The sequence below is a fragment of the Hypanus sabinus genome, unplaced genomic scaffold (genome assembly GCF_030144855.1).
Source record: "Hypanus sabinus isolate sHypSab1 unplaced genomic scaffold, sHypSab1.hap1 scaffold_209, whole genome shotgun sequence".
Taxonomy (NCBI): Eukaryota; Metazoa; Chordata; class Chondrichthyes; order Myliobatiformes; family Dasyatidae; genus Hypanus; species Hypanus sabinus.
This window is the reverse complement of record NW_026780194.1, coordinates 370,955-384,573: the sequence shown is the minus strand read 5'-3', so window position 1 is coordinate 384,573 and position 13,619 is coordinate 370,955. Positions and strand designations below refer to the sequence as shown.

The 13,619-nt window shown below is 45.8% G+C and overlaps 1 protein-coding gene and 1 long non-coding RNA gene across 2 annotated transcripts; one reads left to right on the top strand and one right to left on the bottom strand.

The window, feature by feature from the left end:
- Positions 1-137: 137 nt before the first annotated feature.
- LOC132387673 (zinc finger protein 239-like) lies at positions 138-2,282 on the top strand. The gene has a single exon (XM_059960049.1). It carries the CDS (start codon positions 295-297, stop codon positions 1,246-1,248), a length of 954 nt encoding a protein of 317 aa, XP_059816032.1. The 5' UTR covers positions 138-294; the 3' UTR covers positions 1,249-2,282.
- A 92-nt stretch (positions 2,283-2,374) lies between these two features.
- LOC132387679 (uncharacterized) lies at positions 2,375-8,350 on the bottom strand. Its single transcript, XR_009509982.1, has 3 exons — positions 8,240-8,350; positions 4,771-5,037; positions 2,375-2,936 (listed from the first exon to the last, which is right to left on the bottom strand). It is a non-coding gene; the product is annotated as an uncharacterized LOC132387679 (long non-coding RNA).
- Between the last annotated feature and the right edge of the window lie 5,269 nt (positions 8,351-13,619).

Here is a 13,619-nt window from a genome sequence, read left to right as displayed (position 1 = left end):
TGCTTGGACTGTGCGAAAGGATTCACTCAGTCATCAGCACTGAAGGTACACCAGCGAGTTCACAGTGGGGAGCGGCCGTTCACCTGCTCAAACTGCGGGAAGGGATTCAGTTGCTCATTTAAACTGAAGGTACACTAGCGAGTTCACACTGGGGAGTGGCCGTTCACCTGCTTGGACTGTGGGAAGGGATTCACTTGCTCATCTAAACTGAAGGTACATCAGCGTGTTCACACTGGAGAGAGGCCATTCACGTGCTCAGACTGTGGGAAAGCATTCACTCAGTCATCCGACGTAATGTCTCACCTGCGAGTTCACACTGGGGAGAGGCCGTTTACCTGCTCAGACTGTGGGGAATTATTCACTTGGTCATCTGAGTTAAAGGGACATCAGCAAGTTCACACTAGGGAGAGGCCGTTCACCTGCTCAGTCTGTGGGAAGGGATTCACTCGGTCATCTCAACTGAAGATACACCAGAGAGTTCACACTGGAGAAAGGCCATTCACCTGCTCAGACTGTGGGAAAGGATTCACTCGGTCATCTAAACTGAAGGTACATCAGAGAGTTCACACTGGAGAGAGGCCGTTCACCTGCTCAGACTGTGGGAAAGGATTCACACAGTCATCCTCCCTAATTGCACACCAGCGAGTTCACACTGGAGAGCGGCCGTTCACCTGCTTGGAATGTGGGAAGGGATTCACTCGGTCATTTCAACTGAAGATACATCAGCGAGTTCACACTGGGAAGAGGCCGTTCACCTGCTTGGAATGTGGGAAGGGATTCACTCGGTCATTTCAACTGAAGATACATCAGCGAGTTCACACTGGAGAGAGGCCATTCACCTGTTCAGACTGTGGGAAGGGATTCACTCAATCATCCACCCTAATGTCACACCAGGCAGTTCACACTGGGGAGTGGCCGTACAACTGCTCCATCTGTGGGAAAGGATTCACTCTGTCATCTAAACTGAAGGTACATCAGAGCGTTCACACTGGAGAAAGGTCACTCACCTGTTCAGAATGCGGGAAGGGATTCACTCAATCATCCACCCTAATGGCACACCAGGCAGTTCACACTAGGGAGTGGCCATACAACTGCTCCATCTTTGGGAAAGGATTCACTCGGTCATCTCAACTGAAGATACATCAGCGAGTTCACACTCAGGAGAGGCCGTTCACCTGCTCAGACTGTGGGAAGGGTTTCACTCGGTCATCTCAACTACGGAGACACCAGCGAGTTCACACTGGGTAGAGTCTGTTCACCTGCTCGGACTTTGGGAAGAGATTCTCTCAGCCAGATCAACCAAATGCGCATCATTGAGTTCACACTGGGGAGAGGCTGTTCACTTGCTGTTAATGTGGGAAGCGATTCACTCAGCCAGCTAACCTTATGGTAACTCATTTTGGCTGGCAGCTTAACTTTGGAGTTGATAGACCCCAGCCCGGTCAAACTTAAGAAATCTCGTTTGGGTGGATGCTGTGTGATGTGTCCCCTGTTACAAATCAGTACCCTGAAATTACAAACAGTACACAATATGTGATTAACCAATTGAGCTTTATAATTCTTACTTTGACGATAGGGTTAGTAAAGTAAACAAACAAGCAAAAAGGAAAAGGGCCCACTCTCTCCATTCACGTCTTCTCATCTCTCCCCAGCAAAAGACTACAAAATCTCTCTTCCAGACTCACAAGAAAGAAGGTTTCTCTCATTGGATAGCCCTGCACTACAAAACCCTGTTTTCTCTGGTCTTAACCAAGCATTGCTGCTACAGAGAAACCATTACATCAGCAGTGAAACCTTACAGCATATTATACTTGTCACACACTGCCTTGTTCATACTGGGGAGAAAGTTTCAATAAGCTGCATGCTGGATATTTGTTGCTGAATATCACTGTTGCTGAATGCAATTTCGAGAGTTACTGTTGGAGCTGAATTACTATTGCTCACCACATCCAGTTCTGCACACTGGTCTCTGGGCATGGGAGGAGTTTCTTCTGCTGCACTTTCACCTTTAACGGGACTGGAGTTTAATATTCTGGATCTGAGACAAATAAATCAGTTTATTTTAAACTCTGTCTTTGGTACTTAAGTGAATTTGTAACACAGCTAGTGTACAGTAGAGAGTCAACACTGGCTAGCCGGACCCTGCCAGTGATTCTGTTCCATTAGATTATGAGGACACTCAGTCCTCATTTATTGTCATTTATAAATGCATGCGGGCATTATGAAATAATACAATGTTCCTCCAGAGTGATATCACACAAAAAACAGGACAAACCAAAGAGTCACACTGACAAAAAAAAACACATAATTATAACATATCGTTACAGCAGTTCAAAGCAATACCATAATTTGATAAAAGTAGACCATGGGCACGGTTTAAGAGAAAGTCTCAAGTCCCGATTGACTCTAATAGTCCCGATATCAGGCAGCAAAAGGGAGAAACTCTCCCTGCCATAAACTCCCAGGCACCGACAAACTGATGCCTTGGAAGCATTCGACCACAGCAGACTCTGAGTCCTTCCGAAAACTTTGAGCCTGCGATACAGTCTCCCGAGTGCCATCCTCTGCCGAGCGCCTTCGTCCTGGCCACCGAAACAAGCAAAGCCGAGGTCTCAGAGGCCTTCTCCTCCGAAGATTCCGGACCGCAGCGGCAGCGAAACGGGCATTTCAGAAGTTTCTCCTGATGTTCCTGCAAGCTCTCACGTCTGTCTCCATCAAATCAGGGTACTTATTACACAACAATATTATACTTAATGTACAGATACAAATCTGTACTTAACAAGTAACAGATATCATTCTCCAGAGAGGCCGTGTGCGCTGCGTTGTGCCGCCATCTTATTCCCCACCATGACAGTTCTTTTGAATCCTCCCCTGTACGGCCAAAGTCGGCATGGTTTTCCTCAGTAGAAATCTTCCCAGACAAATCTGTTGGAATCCTTTGGTGAAATAAGAAAGGCGGTGGGTGTTGTTTGTTTGGATTTTCAGATGGTCTTGAACCAGGTACTGCAGCTGAAGCTGCTTAACAAGACCACAGCTCATGGTATTTGATGTCTCTGTGCCTGTTCCCGCTGGAGTTTAGAATTATGGGGGGGGGGGGGGTGTGTTGGTGTCGCGGGGTGGGCTTCCCGAATACTGAAAAGCCAAGGTATGGAGGTTATGGAGAGGATGTTTCCCATAATGCGGAGCCCAGGACCAGGGGTAAACCCTCAAGACTACAGGGAAATCAATTCAGAAGAGAGATGAGGAGGAACTTATGATATTATGTTTATTCAACACGGCCTTGTCTGATCTATGCTTCTGTTCCCATCCCCGTCTACCTCCACCTCAAATGTACCCACCCACCCGCCTGCACTCAGATATATAGATAGGTAGATAGACACTTTGCTGATCCTGAAGGAATTTACTTGGAAGATTTAGAATTTTAGAAATTTCTATATGTCTCCATTTAAAATGAGTGGCCCTTTTCGATCCCTGTCCGTTTCTCTCTCACTGATCAACAGAGATATCAAAGAGCCCAGCACTTTCCCTCGTATATCTCCCCCATCTCTTTCTTTCCCAGTTTGACTCCCCATCTCTCTTCCCTCCCCATTCCCTCCAATCTTTCTCCACTGTCGTTCTCTCCCACGCCTCTTTATGCCCCCTCACTCGCTCCCCGTTTATTTCTCACCCACGTCCATCTCATTTTCCGCCATCCCTCACTGATTGTCGCCACCCGTCTCTCCCCTCTGTTTCTTGCCTCCGCCACTTCCCTCAGTCTGTCTCGGTAACACTCCAGCAGCCTCTTGTTGCTCTCTCTAACTCAGTGTGTCTCTCTCAATACCACTAAGCCTGTTCTCTCTCTGTCTCTCTCTCCCACCCCCTCTGTCTCCCACTTCCCTTCTCTCCTTCTCCCTCTTCCTCTATGTTTCTGTCTCTTTCCCTCCTCTGCTTCCTCCAACTCCAAATGCCAGCAAGTTCCGATGTGCAAACAACACCAAGGCTACTTATCTTGTCGATGTCACCGTCGCACATTGAAACGGACGGGATGCTATCCTGGAGTGAACACGGGCTGAGATTCAGTGTCGGGGTGGGGGTGTGGTTTGTAGACAGAAAGGGGAGAAGAGAGGTGAGAGTGAGACAAAGTTGGGTTGAGCAGAATAAGAGAGGGAGGCGAGGAAGTGGGAGAGGGCGTATTAGGATAAGAGGGGAGAGGAGGAAAGGGAGAGTGAGAAGATGGAGGAAAGAGAAGCAGTGTTTTGAGGAGTGAGGAGGGTGAAGGGTGGGGAGAAAGGGAGTGACAGATCTTGTGAGCGCACTGTGGAGAGAGGAGGGAGCAAGATTTTGAGGGAGCTGCACACACTCAGTGTTGGGGGACTTCCATTACCTGGGTCCCACTCACAGAAACTCTTCTAAGGATTTACTTTATACTTTATTTTACTTTTTTAAAATATTATTTTTTACGTTGCTGTACTTGCATCAACGAAAACCGGATTCAACACGCTGCGAGCATGTGCTATTTTGAACTGAAATGAAAGCCTAACCCAGAAAGATGAAGAAAATATCGCAATGGAACAGAGATGCCCTCTGGGGGCAGTGACGTTTCCTCAGATGGCTTTAGAAACAACAACACTCGCCGGGGGTGGGGTGGGGGGGCGTTCAGTATTCTTGGTGGGGCGGTAAGCTGCCTCTAACCAAAGAAGGACGTGGCACTGGGACGCGTTAAGAAGCCAAGCACTGCAGCCTTGAACATTCGTCATCACAACGCGTCTGACACTCGGCAATCTTACTAACCTAACAGACGTTGTTGGGGATGCATAAATTAGCAACCAGGGTGTTCGATATTTCCACTTGTTTCGCGGCACGAAAAGGTCTAGAATAGGTTGGGTAACACTGCTGTAGAAGAAAGAGTTAACCTGGATGAGCATAATTGTCCAGGGATGAGATCCCCACCACCTGAGCAGACCAGGTGTCAACTAGAAGCGTCTGACGCCAGGCTAAAAGTTGGAGATCTCTTCCCAGAAACTGAGTTGTTCCTTGTGGCGATACAGGACCAGGTAGCTGAAAAAAAGGTAACAGAAATGCTCATTAAAAGATCTGACAAATTCAAGACAAAGTGTATTTTCCTGTGTTGTGCCTCTCTCGGGCTGTAAAGCAGAATACAGTATGCTGTTTCAAACTATCCAAATCATTACATGATGCAAGAACGATTTACTTCAATCTGTTTCCTTACACAGTGGGAAGCATCATTCACCAGAATCTCGCTTGAAGATGCAGATTTTGGCAAGATCCTATAGATTAGTATAAGTATGCGCGTAATGCCGTTTTAAGGCGGAGTCTGACGATTATATTATGATCGATCCATTGTTTGGCAAGCAGTAAGTACATGATACCCCGTCAGGATATAATATCACAGGATAAGCATGCAAAGATAATTTACTTGATTGGTATAGTCATTCCGACACATACAACACACAAACGTCAGTGTGAATAACATATGAAATATGCCGACTTGTAAAGGAAAATGAAAGTCTGCGATATTGTCCCAATTGTAATATATACAACAGGTATAATCCCAAAGTCAGTACACTGAAACATTAGACAATTAGAGCTGCAGGACAATAATAAACACCGCTAGAACAGGCCGAAAATCCGTCGCAATTGAGAAATTAGATTTTTGTCTATGTCCAGACCTCACGTTTTACCCGTTTTAACTGAGAGAAAGGGAGGCAAAATAGACGTTTGGTTACTCCATGGAAATTCGCACAATTATGGACCAAATCCAGGAGCTCTGTAGCGTTAATCATTTCTCCATGACAGGTTTATCTAAAATTAAGGACAAGTGCAAGGTTTACTGTGAGTTCGTGCAGACTGTTGACTCGCTTTCTCATTTCATTCTGATGCAAAAGGCTAACGTAACAAATGAGATGCAATTTTGCCGATTAGGACTTGAATGCCCCCGGATCCTCTCCCGCTCCATCATTACCGAAAGGGTTGTGGCGGTGACAGGAGCCGGAATATGGTGGGGAATAAACATAAAAGATAGGGTGAGTTCAGTAATTGACAGGAGGTGGACGTCGCGGGCTGAAGGTGTGAATGTGTATTTTCCAGTGTTGTGCTTCTCTCGGCACTAAACCAGTTTTATTCTCCCCGCTGCCATGTTCTCGGATGTTAGTTCTGCAGTGTTAAGATGAAATCACCATAACCCCCTCTGAGAAGAGCTTAGATGCTTTGTTTATTGATTAGATGAATAATTGACGAGAGTGGATATTTCGCTGCGCTGATGAACTGCTCTCTGAACTTGGACTGAGTTACCCCATAAATAAACGTGTTTGTGCAGCAACTTAATAACATCAGCATGTATCCGGTATGTTGAAAAATGTATTCCGACTCATTGTAATTATCCAATCCAGAAAGGGATTCAGAAACTTTTACCGACCACAGGGTGATGAAGCTTCCGGAGATGGTGAGAAGTAAGATCACAGACCTCCTCCTGCTTTCCATCTCCGGGTCACTGCGGATCTCCGTCTTGCTCTGACCCCTCAGCCCCTTACGGACGCGACTGGTCACGACAATGTGTCTGACTGTCAGAGCGTTGAACAGGAGTATTAACACGAACGGGAGTAATGGCGATAGAGCAGTAGTAAAACAGTCATATCCCAACCACCCGGCATCCGTAAAGTAGCTCGGCTTTGGAATACAGTCCCAGGGTATATTGTCAATCACTTTCACAGGTTGCAATATGAAGAAGTAGGGCACATTATTCAAACACAACACAACACCGGTTGTTGTCAGAACCACAGACGCAGTTTTCCCGGTGCAATACTTTGCTCTCCATTTCTGACAACAGATGGCGACAAACCGATCAAACGTAAAGCTGACGGTGAACCAGACAGAACAGTCTGTGGCTGCCTCTCCCAGGACAGAGATCACACTGCACACGGGGGTGATGTCCAGGAAAGTCCCGGGGAAGTAATAATAACTGACCCGCCACAATATCACCGCAAACACAATGGTCAGTAGATCCGCAGTTGCCATGGCCACCAGGTAGCGAGTGGTGCAGGTGGATAGACCGCACTTTCCCCGGGACAGAATCACTATTGCCACTAAATTCACTGGGGGAGGGGGAGGTGGGGGAGAAGGAAAGCAGAAAGATTGAATGAATTACTCTCGCTGGGTCTTTGTGCCGAGATAAGCTGAAAAGAGAGAAAAATCAAACTTTGCGGGTGCTCATTACTGGGGTTTAAAAAGTTGTAAATCGGATTTTGCAGACGTCTCAAGCAGGGAGAAAGGTCACGGCACTCGGTATCGAAAGAGAAGCAGGATTTGGGAAGGAGGCATTGTCAACTAATCGCAAAGGGCTCTTTTCGGCCGATATGTAAAGTTTGAATACTTTGGCAACTTTCACGGCCATTGTGATTCCCGCGATCCCATCATCTATCTTTTGGCTGTCTTGGCATATCACCCAGCCCCGCTGCCTGACTTTGTCCATTTACAATGTTCAAAGTTCGAAGCAGATTTACTTCCTCTGTTCGCAGGCATTCATCTCTTCCTCGACTTCCCGTTTGTCACCCGTCCGCACGGGCCCAGCCTGGCTCGCTGTTGTTAAATTCCGCAGCTACCATTGGCCGCAGTTCCTTCACACTCTCTGATAGGATCGGATCTGGAAGTTCCCATTTTCATTTTTTGTTTTGCATATTCTTCCTGACCTGCTCCAAATTACAGAAGCATTATTCCAAATGGATCGATGTCCATTGTTCCAGAGCGGAGTATCCCATTTACTTTACACCGTCAGCCATCTAACAGACTGCTCTGGGTTGGCTAATCCCCACTTCACTGATAATATGGCGTGGAAACAAACCCTTGTAAACTGAAACGCACACCGACACTATTTGAATTTTCGAAACTCACGATGTTCCGAGATCGAACACACAAGTGAATCTCACCTGGGTTTCGCTTACCGCGTTCCCTTCAAACTCGCAGTATTTTTTTTCAAACAAATCCCTTAAATTTTAAATTAAAGCATCTTGAACTATTAATGCTGAAAAAAATCAAGTAGTCCTTAAAGGTGCCGAGCGCGCTGAATTATCGGAGTTTACTTCGAACGCGTGTTTCTATTGATAAATCAAAACAGCTTGCCATGGACCCACGATATATATCCATCGCCCCGATCTTACACTCTAAATCTGTTTCAATCTTTTCTTTTGTTGTTTTTTTTCCCGCGCGCATTGAACAGCAAATGTTCGTTCGCGTCTGTTCTTACCAGGGACACCAATAACGGCAACAATCAAGTAATATATCTTCCTCACGCGGTAAATAATTTCAAGCATGTTGTGTGAGACTCAGCCTGTATTCCAGCTGCCCGCGATCACGCTTCAGATACTCTGAGTTAATGAATCTCCACGGCCATTCATTTATACCCGCTCCAGTACGCTAACTATACTAGGCTGACGTGTTTTCCAACAGCTGGGGTAAAAATAAGCATGATTTCATTCAAATAAATTCCCAAATGTGATGAGGTATGGAGAGCTTCACTGGAAATTGCAAAATCTCACAGATGAAGAAATGACGATTGGAGAAGTCAGTGAATGTTGTTGTGAGACACTCTCAGGCTCGCCTCTCTGTTTCATGATTCTCATTGTTGATCTTGTCCATTCCCAGACTCCATAGACTTTGTCGTCATAGACCAATTCTATACTGACACTGGGTTGCTCTGTTCCACACTGGAAATTGTCTCCGTTATAGATGTTTCAATAGAAATATACAAACGAATATATTGTTTGTGCTTTCCTGTAATATAGTGAACAGCCATAAGCTGATATCGCATCCAGGTTTTCGAGGTGGGGAACGCACGCAAACTGTTAATCACAATACGTACAAAAAGCTGGAAGAACTCAACAGATAAGGCAGCATCTATGGAGATGAATAAAGGGTCGACTTTTCATGCCGAGACGCCTTCTTCAAATTAATTAACTCTTCGTCGAGCACCTCAGCTCCAACAACAAAAAGCCGAATTTCCCAGTGGCCAACCAGTTCAATTCTAATCCCCATTCCCAGTCCGAAATGTCGGCCCATGCCACACGAGCCCACCCTCAGGTTGGAGGAGTAACCTGCAAATATATTCTCTCTGTGGAACCTCCAATCTGATGACATGAACACAGATATCTGAAACTTCCTGTGTTTACCCTCTCCCCCGTCCCTCTTCATTTCACTACTCTGGCCTGCTGCTCTTCTCCTCACCTGCCAGTCACCTCTCTCCGGTCCCCCGCTACTTCCCTTTCTCCCGTGATCCACTCTGTCCTATCAGATTCCTTCTTCTCCAGCTCTTTGTTTTTTCCCATTATCAGCCCTAGCCACATTTCGCTCCATATCCAACGCAACTGGCTTCACCTATTAGCTTCTAGCTTGTTTTCTTTCCAGCTACTCCCAACGTTCTTATTTTGGCATCTTCCCCCTTTTTACTCCATCCCGAAACTGGGTCGCAGCCCGAAAAGTCAACTGTTTATTCATTTTGATGCATGCTGCCTGACCTGGTGAATTCCTCCAATATTTTGTGTCAGCATAACATTGATTGCAGACCATCACGTGGTAAACCAGGTACACGCAATGTTTGTACCGATATGAAGCAAATAATTCAATCACCCTCAAATTGGTGTGACTGCTTAAACTGAGCGAGTATCTGCATTCATTACATTTGTCCCAACAATGACAATTGTTTTGCAGATGCACTGAATAGGTAGCGCTGTTAACAGTGAGGTAGAAAGTCGTAAGAGTACAAGATTATAGGAGCAGTAGTAGGCCATTCAACATCGAGTCTGCTCCACCTTTCAATCATCGGCTGATCCAATTCTTCCTGTCATCGTCACTCCCCTGCCTTCTCCCCATACCCACTGATGCTCTGCCTAATCAAGAACATATCATCTCTGCCCTAAATACACCCAATGACTGGGACTCCACAGCCGCTCGTGGCAACAAATTCCACAGATTTACCGCCTGCTGACTAAAGTGATTTTTCCGCATCTCTGTTCTAAATGGACGCCCTTCCATCCTGAAGTTGTTCCCATTTCTCCTAGACTCCCCTACCCTGGGAAATAACTTCGCCACGTCTAATCTGTTCAGACCTTATTAAGATTTGGAATGTTTCTATGAGATCCGCCGCATTCTCCTGAAATCCAGGGAACAAAGCGGGAGAGACTTTATATGCCAGACTTCCCTCATACATTGCATTCGCCTTCTTCACAACCGACTCAACCTGGAGGTTGACCTTTAGAGTATCTTGCACAAGGACTTCCAAGTCCCTTTGCATCTCTACATTTTGAATTATTTCCCAATCTAAATAATAGTCTGCCCATGTACATCTTCCACCAACGTGCTTGACCACGCATTTTCCAACATTGTATTTCATTTGTCAATTCTTTGCCCATTCCCCTAAACTATTTAAGTCTCTATGCAGTCTCTCTGTTTCCTCAACTCTGCACGCACCTCCACCTATCTTTGTATCATCCGCAAATTTAGCCACAAATCCATTAATCCCATGTTCTGAATCATTAATATACATAGTAAAATGTAACGGTCCCAACACCGACCCCTGTGGAACTCCACTGGTAACCGGCAGCCAGCCAGAATAGAATCCCTTTATTTCCACTCTCTGTTTTCTGCCAACCAGCCAATGCTCCACCCATGCTAGTAACTTCCCTGCAATTCCATGAGCTCTTCACTTGCTAAGCAAAAGGTTTTCTGAAAATCCAAGTACACCATATCTACTGCATGCCCTTTCTCTACCCTGCTTGTAAATGTAAAAATGCAGTAGGTTAGTCCGGCAGTATTTTCCATTCAGGAAACCATGCTGGCTTTGGCCTGTCTTGTCATGTGCCCACAGGTATTCTGTAATCTGACCCCTAACAATCGATTCTAACAACTTCCCAAACACTGACGTCAGGCTAACAGGTCTATCGTTTCCTTTCAGCTGCCTCCCACCCTTCGTAAATAGCGGAGTAACATTTGCAATTTTCCAGAAATCCGATTTTTGAAAGATGATTGTTGATGCGTCCACAATCTCTCCAGTTATTTCCTTCAGAACCCGACGGTGAATTCTATCAGGTCCAGGAGATTTGTCCAGCGTCAGACATTATGCTCCCTGAGCACCTTCTCTGTCGTAATTTCCACTGCACATACTTCACTTCCCTGATATTATTCCATGTCCGGTGTAGTGAATACGTTTTCCATTGTGAAGACTGATACAAAATTCGCATTCACTTCCTTTGCCATCTCTCCGTCTCTCCGTCTCTCGTCACAATACCTCCAGCGTCATGTTCTATTAGTCCTCTATCTACCCTCAATTCACTTTTCCTCTTTATATAGTTAAAAACGTTTTCGTCTCTTCTTTGATATTAGTCACCAGCTTCCTTTCATAATTCATCTTTTCCTTCCTAACGACATTTTTGGTTTCCTTCTACAAGTTTTAAAGTTTCCCAATTGACTATCTTCCACTGGATTTGGCTTCCTTGTATGCCCTCTCTTTTGCTTTTGTTTTATCTCTGAATTTACTTGTCAGCCACGGTAGTGTCCTTCTTCCATTCGAAAATGTCTTATTTCGAATATATCTGACTTACACTTTCCTCATTTTTCGCGGAATCTCCACTGCTGTCCTTCCTGCTAGTGTCCCTTTCCAGTCCATCTCGGCCAGTTCCCCTCTCATGCCACTGAAATTTCATTTATTCCTCTGAAGTACCGACACGTTAGCATTTAGTTCCTGCTTCTCAAATTTCACAGTGAACTCGATCTTACCGTGATCAATTTTCCCTAATGGTTCCTTAACCTTAAGCTCTTTTATCACCTCCCCATCATTGCACAACACCCAATCCAGCACAGCCGAGCCTGTTTTGGGTCCAACAACAAGCTGTTCTGAAGAGCCATCTCTTAGACATTCTTTAGTTTCTGTTTCCTGTGGTCCAGTGATGGCCTGGTTTTTCCAAATCACTTTCATGTTAAAATCCCCAACGATTATCATGACATTGCCCTTCTGACTCGCCTTTTCCATGTCCTGCTGTAATTTGTATTCCACATCCCGGCTGCTGTTTGGAGGCCTGTATGGAACTGCCATTAGGGTACTTTTACCATTGCCATTTCATAACTCAACCCATAGAGATTCTAAACCTTCTGATCATGTGTCATTCCTTTCGAATACACAGAGCCACACCAAACATTCTGCCTACTAACCTATCTTTCCGATATCGTATATCCTGGGACTTTCTTCTCCCAATGGCAGCCATCTTTTTTTCCAAGTTTCAGAGATGGCCACAACGATGTACTTGCCAATATGTAGTTGAATTTAAATATCATCCGTTTTATTTCTTATTCTGCGTGTATTCAACTGCAACACTTTCAGTCTATTATTTGTTGCTTTCTGTTTCAACTGCACCACGACTCCATCGCCCTATAACTCAACCCACTGGTTGTGATTATGCCTCATCTGCTGTCTTTCCTTTCTATGATATCTGTTGCAATCTATCTGTGATTTATTTCTGTTTTCCCCTTCCTAATGCAGATCACTCCTGTTACCATCTACCTGCCAATCAGTTTAAACCCTCCCTTATGTCTCTATTAAGTGTGCCCGCTAGGCTATTGGACCCCTTTGGGTTCAGGTGTAATTCGTACTTTTCGTACAGGTTGTACCTCCCCTGGAAGATGTCCTAATGGTCCAGGAACTCGAAGACCTGCCCCCTACACCAGTCTCAGATACTCATCAATATGCCCGATCGTGCTATTCTTGCGCTCGTTAGCACGAGGAACAGGCAGCAGTCTCGAGGTTACTACCCTGAAGGTCCCGCTTTTCAACTTCCTACCCAATTCCTTGAATTCTTTCGTCAGGACCTCCTCCCTGTTTCTACCTAGAGTATGTCATTAGTACCAGCGTGTACCAAGAATTCTGGCTGTTCACTCTCTCCCTTCAGAATACTCTGCACCCGATCCGAGACATCCCGTACCCTGGCACCTGGGAGGCAGCACACTATGCGGGTCTCTCTAATCAGGCTGACAGAACCTCCTGTCTGTTGCCCTCACTACAGATCCGCTATGAATGCCGCATTCCGCATTTTCCTCTTTTCCTTCTGCTCCACGGAACCAGACTCAGTGCCAGAGACCGGATCGCCGTCCTTTGTTAGGTCATCCCCCTCAACTGCATCCAAAACGAGATAACGGAGGGGGATGATCACAAGGGAGCTCTCGACTATGTGAGCTCTTTCCCTCTGTCCCCTAACCATCACCCACTTATCTAACTCCTGCGGCCTCGGGGTGACTAATTCCCTGTAGCTATTCTCCATCTCCTGTTTCCTCTTTTAAGTAAACTGTAGTCATCATCCCCAACAGGGTCTCTCAGGAGCTGCATCTCGGTGCACCTGGCGGAGATATAGCCATAGGGGCCACTGGAAGATTCCCAGGATTCCCTCCTGGAGCAGAGGTACTACCCTACCAGCATGCTCGCTATCCCTCAAAACGATCATGTCTGGGTATGTCTGTACCCTCTTCACGCTACGACTCTGATACTCCTTCTATGACGTCTGTTCCACGCACATCCCGCGGTTGTCCACACTAAGCATTCCCAGAGTCCTTTGCTGTCGGCAGTTTCAATGGATCACTATTAC

Bases quoted from the DNA above. Each gene is read 5' to 3' on its own strand.
- LOC132387673 (XM_059960049.1), top strand. From the start codon at position 295: ATGTCTCACCTGCGAGTTCACACTGGGGAGAGGCCGTTTACCTGCTCA.